Source organism: Geospiza fortis, unplaced genomic scaffold (genome assembly GCF_000277835.1).
Source record: "Geospiza fortis unplaced genomic scaffold, GeoFor_1.0 scaffold324, whole genome shotgun sequence".
NCBI classification, from domain to species: Eukaryota; Metazoa; Chordata; class Aves; order Passeriformes; family Thraupidae; genus Geospiza; species Geospiza fortis.
The window spans coordinates 712,556-719,861 of record NW_005054559.1 but is presented as its reverse complement, the minus strand read 5'-3'; the positions used below and the strand labels follow the sequence as shown (position 1 = coordinate 719,861).

General features: G+C 56.3%; 1 protein-coding gene across 1 annotated transcript; it reads right to left on the bottom strand.

Annotated features, from left to right (window-relative positions):
- Positions 1–391: 391 nt before the first annotated feature.
- KAT2A (lysine acetyltransferase 2A) lies at positions 392–6,969 on the bottom strand. The gene is made up of 17 exons (XM_031064138.1): positions 6,844–6,969; positions 5,927–6,072; positions 5,477–5,566; positions 5,148–5,329; positions 4,126–4,317; positions 3,937–4,043; positions 3,705–3,812; positions 3,482–3,618; positions 2,688–2,839; positions 2,491–2,617; positions 2,159–2,269; positions 1,940–2,083; positions 1,592–1,706; positions 1,484–1,520; positions 1,287–1,350; positions 1,008–1,092; positions 392–659 (listed from the first exon to the last, which is right to left on the bottom strand). The coding sequence occupies exons 1-17, from the start codon at positions 6,905–6,907 to the stop codon at positions 466–468; spliced, it is 2,055 nt and encodes a 684-aa protein (XP_030919998.1). The 5' UTR covers positions 6,908–6,969; the 3' UTR covers positions 392–465.
- Between the last annotated feature and the right edge of the window lie 337 nt (positions 6,970–7,306).

The window sequence follows — 7,306 nt, the reverse complement described above, 5'->3', positions numbered from 1 at the left end:
CGGGAGCAGCACCGCGGACAGAGCAGGGCTGAGCCCGCCTACATTCAGTGAGAGGGGCAGGGGCTGCCTGCGTGTGGACGGAGCAGAAACCAAAGCACTTGTGCGCCCCTGCCCTGTCACAGGGAGTCAGGGCAGAAGGCACGATCCCAGGTAAGGGGGATGCACAGGGCTCAGGGGGCTCCCCCTCCCCAGGCAGAGGTGGGAGCTCAGTGCTGTCCCTGCCCTGGGCAGATCCTGATGAGGCAGTTCCAGCCTCACCCCCATTCCCAAGGAGAGGCAGCCAGAGCACCTCAGGGATAAAAGCACCAGCCCCCCAAGCCCCTGTGGCTCCCCAAGAAGGAAAGCCCAGCTCCCCAGGCTGCTCAGCAGCACCAATCCCTCCAGCAGCTTGGGGCTGGAGCCCAGAGGAGCCCTGCCCCTCCCACGGGAGGGCCGGTGGCCACAGCAGATCCAGGCCAGCCCCCTCTACTTGTCGATGAGCCCTCCCTCCTTGAGCTTGAAGTAGAAGAACTTCTCGAGGGTGTTGGCACACTTGCAGTAGTCGCTGTCGGGCGGGTTGTACTCGCGGCAGTTGGTGATGATGCGCTGCAGGTCGGCGATGAACAGCTTCTTGGTCACATAGTAGCGGTTCTTCAGCCTCTCCGTCATGGTCTTCAGGTCTGCACGTGGCACAGGTCAGGATCCCTCCCCCAGGCTTCTGCATCCCCCCAGCCACTGAGCTGGACATCAGCCACGGTCTCAACTCATCCCTTTCTCATTCTGGACTATCCTGAGGCTCCCACCGCCCCAAATGGGAGTCCCCAGCACAGACCCCACAATTATTGTGGGGTCTCAGCCCCCTCTGATGATTAATGCGGGGTTCTCAGCCCCCTTTGCTGAATAATGTGAGGTTCTCAGCCCCCTCTGCTGATTATTGTGGGGTTCTCAGCCCCCACTGCTGATTAGTGTGGGGTTCTCAATCCCCTCTGCTGCAATCCTGCCCCGGGGTGCTGGACACACCAACCTACCAATGGGGAAGCGGATGATTTCATAGTAGTCTGGTGCCTCTGACTTCTTCACCGGCTCCATGAAGGGCCACGCACTGGGGTGGGTCTGGGGAGAAGTGGGGGGCAGTTGGAGCAATGAACACACAACCCTTGTCTGCTCCAGCACCCAGGGGTCCTGCTCCCCCCCACACCCAGCTGTTCCCAAGGGCAAAGCCCCGTACAGCCCATCCCAAGGGAGGCAGCCCTGAGGGCTGTCAGGGGGACAGGGACCCCAGAGTGAGGGTCCTTTCCTGCCCACACCTTGATCTGCGCCAGGAGGTTCTTCAGCATGTTGTAGAGCTGGTCTGGGTCCTTCAGCTCCTTCCTGCAGGACAAAACCAGTGCCCATCAGCCTCTCTCCACTCCAGGGCCAGGAAAACACCAAGGCTGAGGCACAGCCTGAGCTGAATCCCCAGCCCTGCTGCTTCAACAGCAGCACCTCCCCATGCAGCACTCACCCCTTCTCCTTCCCCAGTGGTTTCCATCCTGTTTCTCCTGGAAGAAAGTGTCAGTGTCACATGGGGAGGGAGGGCAGAGCCCCCCTGCCAGACCCTGCCAGGACTCACGGATCCCAGGGACGCTCTCGATGGGGATTTGCCGCACGCCCTCCTTGAAGCAGGTCAGGCCCGGGTAGACCTTGCGGATCTGAGCCTGTTTCCTCTCAATCAGCTTCTTGATGATCTGCAGGGAATGGGGGTTGGAAGGGAGCAGGTGAGTGGGGGCTGCAGATGCTCCAAGGACCCCACAAAGCCACCGTGCAGGGCCAGAGAGAACCCCAGCCAGTGTCAATGCCACCACTGCCCCTTCACTGCCCTGCAAGTCTGCTCTCAGGGCCAGCACAGCCCCACAGCTCTCCTCTGCTTTTGGGGGGTGGCTGGCAGTCACCTACCCTTGTGCCCACCCCTGGGCCATACCTCCTTCTGCTTCTTGATGATGTGTGAAAGCTCAGTGTAGGGGATGCGGGGGTTCAGCTCACACTCCATCAGGGTCGCCCCCTCGTAGTCCTTGATGTATCCCAGGTAGCGGCTCTTGGGGACCTTGATGTCCTTGGAAAAGCCCTAGGGGAGAGGGCAGGTAGGGAGGGGGTAGGTGTGCAGCAGAGCTGGGAGCAGCTCCCAGGGAAAGGAGCCCACCTGCTTTTTGAAGTAGCCAATGGCGTACTCGTCTGCATAGGTGAGGAAGTAGAGGATGTTGTGCTTGATGTGGTACTCCTTCAGGTGGTTCATCAGGTGCGTCCCATAGCCCTTGGGGAAGTACCATGAGACAGAGATCCCCCCTTAGCAGCCCCAGTTGGGATAAACAACCCCCATGGAAACAGCAGCTGCAAGATGACCTGGAGCAACTACCACAGCTTGGGGCTGGCCAGTGCCGAGCAGGTTTGGCTGCCCAAGGGGCTACAGAGAGACCATCCTGCCCACACCAGGCTTTGGGGGGCACACCTGTGTGCCCACCTCCCTTCTCTCACCTTCACTTGCTCATTGGAGGTGACAGCACAGAAGACAATCTCCGTGAAGCCTTGGGTAGGGAACATACGGAAGCAGATGCCCCCAATCACTCGTCCATCCTTGATCAGTGCCAGGGTCTTGTGCTTCCTGTGGGCAGCATGGCCGAGGGTGAGGGGAGCCCCCCACACCGGCCCCCAGGCACCCCCCAGCCACGCACGGGTCAAAGACGAGGCGAGTGATGTACTCCTTGGGCATGCGGGGCAGCTGGTGGGAGAAGACGTTCTGCAGCCCCACCAGCCACATCAGGATCTTCTTGTTGGATTTCTGGGAGAGCGAGTTGCCGATGACGTTGGCAGACAGCAGGCTGGTCTGGGGGCACAGGGGAGGGGGTCACTGGCCCTGCACACCCTCTTTGGGGGAGCCCACCACACCCTGGCACGCTGGGGAAGCAGCTCTGTAATAATTCAGCCTCCTGCTGGGTGCAGGTTTGCCCCTGAGCAGGCTGCATGGCCGGACAGCTCGGTCCTTTAGGGGGACAGACTGCCCAATAACCCAAGCAGCTCTCAGCCACTGGCAACCTTAGCAAGCTTAAGGGATATCGGCTCTTTTAGTGATTATCAGCTCTTTTAGTGATTATCAGCTCTTAGCTGGCAAGGTGTCACAGGCAGGCAGACTCAGGGCAAGAGAGGAGAAGGCTGTTCTGGCATTCCACAGTGATGGTTTTATTGGGATGTCTGTGAAGGGTTCTGGTGACAGCTCTTCTACAGAATTGGGCTAAAACAGCCCATTCTATAGGGTATAGGGGGATCAAAAATTGCCCAATAGCAGGGGTTAAAGAGAAGTAACCTATGGGGTTACAGAGAGATAAGCAGGGGTCTGAAAGGTGGAAGAGAGGGGCTTCAAGGTATTCACCATGACTTGGCATTTCCTATCTTTAGGCCTCTGCCCTAGCAGGCCCTGTGCCTGCTACACTGTAGGCCATGGAGGCACCCCAACATCCCCAGGCCGTACCTCAGGGCCCAGCATGGCAGCAGGGTCCGTGATGGTCAGCATGACCTCGTTCACCAGCTCCATGGGGATGTCTCCCATGACACGGATCCGCTTGGCATCTTCCAGGGTCAGGCTCTCAGGGAGCTTCCTCTTCTCTCCTGGCATGGGAGCAGAGCAGCACATCCAGTGCTGGGAGGGACCATGGACAGTTCCAGCTCTCTGGAGTGGGCTCAGGTGACCTTACCTGGCAGGGGCTCTGGGGTGCTGGTGTCCAGGCTGGTGGCTGAGCTGCTGCTGCTGAGCTTCTTGCTGAAGAGAGGAGTGGTGGGCACGGCAACGGTGCTGACTGCAGCTGCAAGAAACCCATGGTGCCCATGACTGAAAATGCCTTGTGAAAATGCTCAGCCACACCTTGACCCTTTATCCCTCAGCTCCCAAAAAAGGGGGGGGGGAAATCCAGAATTATCCTGAAATACCTGGACGAGACACCAGCTGGGCACCCTCTGCAGCAGGCACTGTGAAATCAGCCTCCCAGATGGGAGAGTTCTCACCGTAGATCTCCTCCTCCAGCATGGAGAGGAACCTGGCAGGGAGTGGCACATCAGCATGCGAGCATGCCAAAGGAGGAGTGCTCTCCAGCAGGCATCCCCACACTGGGCACCTACTTGGGGAAGTGGGTGAGGATCAGTGTCCGTTTCTCCGGCACCAGCTTGTCCTTCTCCACGCGGAATTTCTCCAGCAGCTGCCGGCGCGTCACCGTGAAGATGGACTTGAGGAGGCTGCGCCCAAACACGTGCGTGGTCTCATAGCGGGGCAGGCTGTCACAGCTCTGTGGCACATGGCAGTAGCACAGCCACCTGTGGGACATGAAGGGGCTTTGCAGACAGGGCTGGAACCATGTCAGAACCCAGGAAATTCCTCTGGCTGCCCTGGAGGACTCAAGCCCCTGCCCAGGGGGCTCAGAGACCTTGGCACAGAGCCCAAGCCCCCTGTGCCTTTGATTTAGCCCTTGGAAAAAACAATTACCAACCTGATATGAAGAATTACAAGCCACGAAAGTTTAAGTAGTATGATAGTGAATTTATCACAGGGTGAAAAATAGATTTTTTTGGGGTTTTTAGAATAGGGGTTCAGGGGGCAAGATGGAGGAATCTGGGCACGTTCAGCCTTTCTCCTTCTTCTTCCTGGCCTCCATCTTCTGCTGTGATGTTGACACTTTTAGATTGGTTTAGAGTAGAACTCACTGTCTAACATAGGTGATAGGTATTGGGAAGTAATTATAAATATTGTACATGTAGTTTTTAGTATAAAAAGATAAAAGACGGGCAGTGTGCCTCTGACTGTCTTGTTGAGCAGACCTCAGCAGGTCAGGAGAAAGAATTCTATAGATAAGAAACAATAAACAAACTTGAGACAGAGAAATGAAGAGTTCTGACTCCTTCTTTGACCGCCAGGCAGGGAAAAGAGACTTTCTGACACATCTGGGGGTCACTCTGAGCAGCAGGAGAGAACCAGAGACCCCAGAGCAACCATATCCCTGCTGGGACAATGCTGCTGGGAGCAGGCTTGAATGAAGGGCATATTGTACATTCAGAAGCATTGGCAGCACTGCGTGCCTGCTCTCCTAGTGACTGACAGCCTGGGAGAGCCCAGGGTGGCTGTCTCAGAGGCCCCTTGCCCTCCTCACCTGGTGTAGTTGACCTTGTAGGTGGCCACGTCGTCATTCTGGGAGCGCTGACGGAACTGGGACGGTGTCTCCAGCTTCCAGTAGTTGAGGCACAGCAGGAACATCTTGGAGAGCTCATACATGGTCTGGCGCTCCTTGGGTGGCAAGTGGCTGAATTTGTACTGCACAAAATTCAGGACTCCCTGGGGAGAGGATGGCACAGTGGGAGAGTGCCAGGAGCTGCTCTGGGCTCTGCCATGCTGCCTCCCAGAGAGTGAGGGGACCGTGCAAGAGCAGCAGAACACAGGACAAGCCATCAGGGCAGTGCACCAGCCTGACAGCAGCCTCACCTGCTCAATGTTTGGTTTCTCAAAGGGAGGGCTCCCCAAGGACCCCTCGACCACAGGCTGGCTCATCTGCAGGATGCACTTCCGCAGCAGCTGCAAAGACACCATCAGACATGGTCAGAAGAGCCCCAGGAACTGGATATTCCAGGAATGGTGGAGATGGCTGAATGCTGCCATGGGGCTGCTCCAATTTCTACAGCCAGGAAGGCACTGGTGCTGCCCTTGGAGCACACCCATTCATCCCCTAGAACTGCTCCCCTAGGGAATTCCAGACCAGGAGAGCAGTCACTCCAGAAGAGAGTCAGCATTCCAGGTCTCTGGGCTGTGGGATGGTTCACAGCCTCAGCACCAGCACAGCACAAACAGTGGGACAGCAATCCCCACAATGACCAGAAACTCTGCACAAGTCCCCCCATGAGTGGGGCAATGAGAGCTGCCCAGCCCCAGACTCACCTTGAACAGGTAGAAATACACCTGCTTGGTGTCTGTGTCCTCCTCCTTGTGCACTGACATGAAGAGGTTCTCCACATCCACCACCATGCCCAGCAGACGGTTGATCTCCTCCTCTGAGACGTTCTCCAGGTGGGACACGTGGTCAGCTGTGCCAGGGAGAAAGCCAAGGGATCATCACCACAAAGAGAAAACCAAAGAGATCATCACCACAAAGAGAAAGCCAAGGGATCATCACCACAAAGAGAAAGCCAAGGGATCAGCACCACAGTGAGATTGAGGGATCAGCACCACAGAATAGGAATGCGCTTCTTGTTGATGGAGTGACAAAACTACCTTTTGTCTCCTTAAAAAAGAAATAAGCTTAGTTTTTCTCTTCAATCAAGTGAAAAGACACCTTATTAGATCTGGGGGCTTCACTTCAAACATAAGGATAGCTAACTGGACAGGAGCCAAAAAGTTTTGCTTGGGCAATTTACTAGAAAAAGAAGAGAATAAAGAAACTAATTGCTTTTGTGAAGTGTTTTACTGAGGGCAGGAGAGCTTTTTGCACTTAGTTTTTCTCTGTAAAGAGTTTTGTTATTTTGCCTTTATTAAAACCTTTTTTGTTTCCAATGCTGCAACAGAAGCCACCCTGCTGATTTTATGCCCCTTCTAAGGTAGCTGAGCTATCTTGGGTGTGAAATAGATCTCCAAAAGCTTATGAGACCTGGCTCAAAGAAGCTCCTAATTCATCACAGTGAGAACAGGGGATCACCACCATGGTGAGAACAAGAGATCAGCACCACAGTGAGAACAGGGGATCAGCACCACAGTGAGAACAGGGGATCAGCACCACAGAGAGACCAGGGGATCAGCACCACAGTGAGAACAGGGGATCAGCACCCCTTGTCCTGCCCAGGGGGTGCCACAGGAGTTACCCAGAGCATGGCCACAGCTCCGGCAGGGCTCACTCAGGTTGGTCACTGGCTGCTGCAGGTCCATTCGAGGGGCTGTGGGGGGGTTGGGGTTCTTCCAGCCATTGCACTTGCAGGCGTCGTTGGCCTGGGAAGAGGGACAGCAGTGGTCATTGCAGTGGGTGCCACTTTCTGTGGCCAAAGGATTTCCCAGGCTCCCACCTACCCCTTTTTCACCCAGCCCAGCTTTTCTCAGCCCCCACCACCCCAAGACTCCCCCGTGCAGCCCCAGGACTCGGCAGCCCCTGCTCAGTGACATCCCTGCACCTCCCTTGGGTAACTCAGCACCCTCATCCTGCACCTCCTGCCCAGCACCCCCATCCTGCACCCCATGTACATCCCAACCCCGCATCCTTTGTCCGTGTATTCCTTCCACTCCCCCCCTGCATCCCTAAATTCCCCTCCTACACCCCTCCTGCATCCCCCC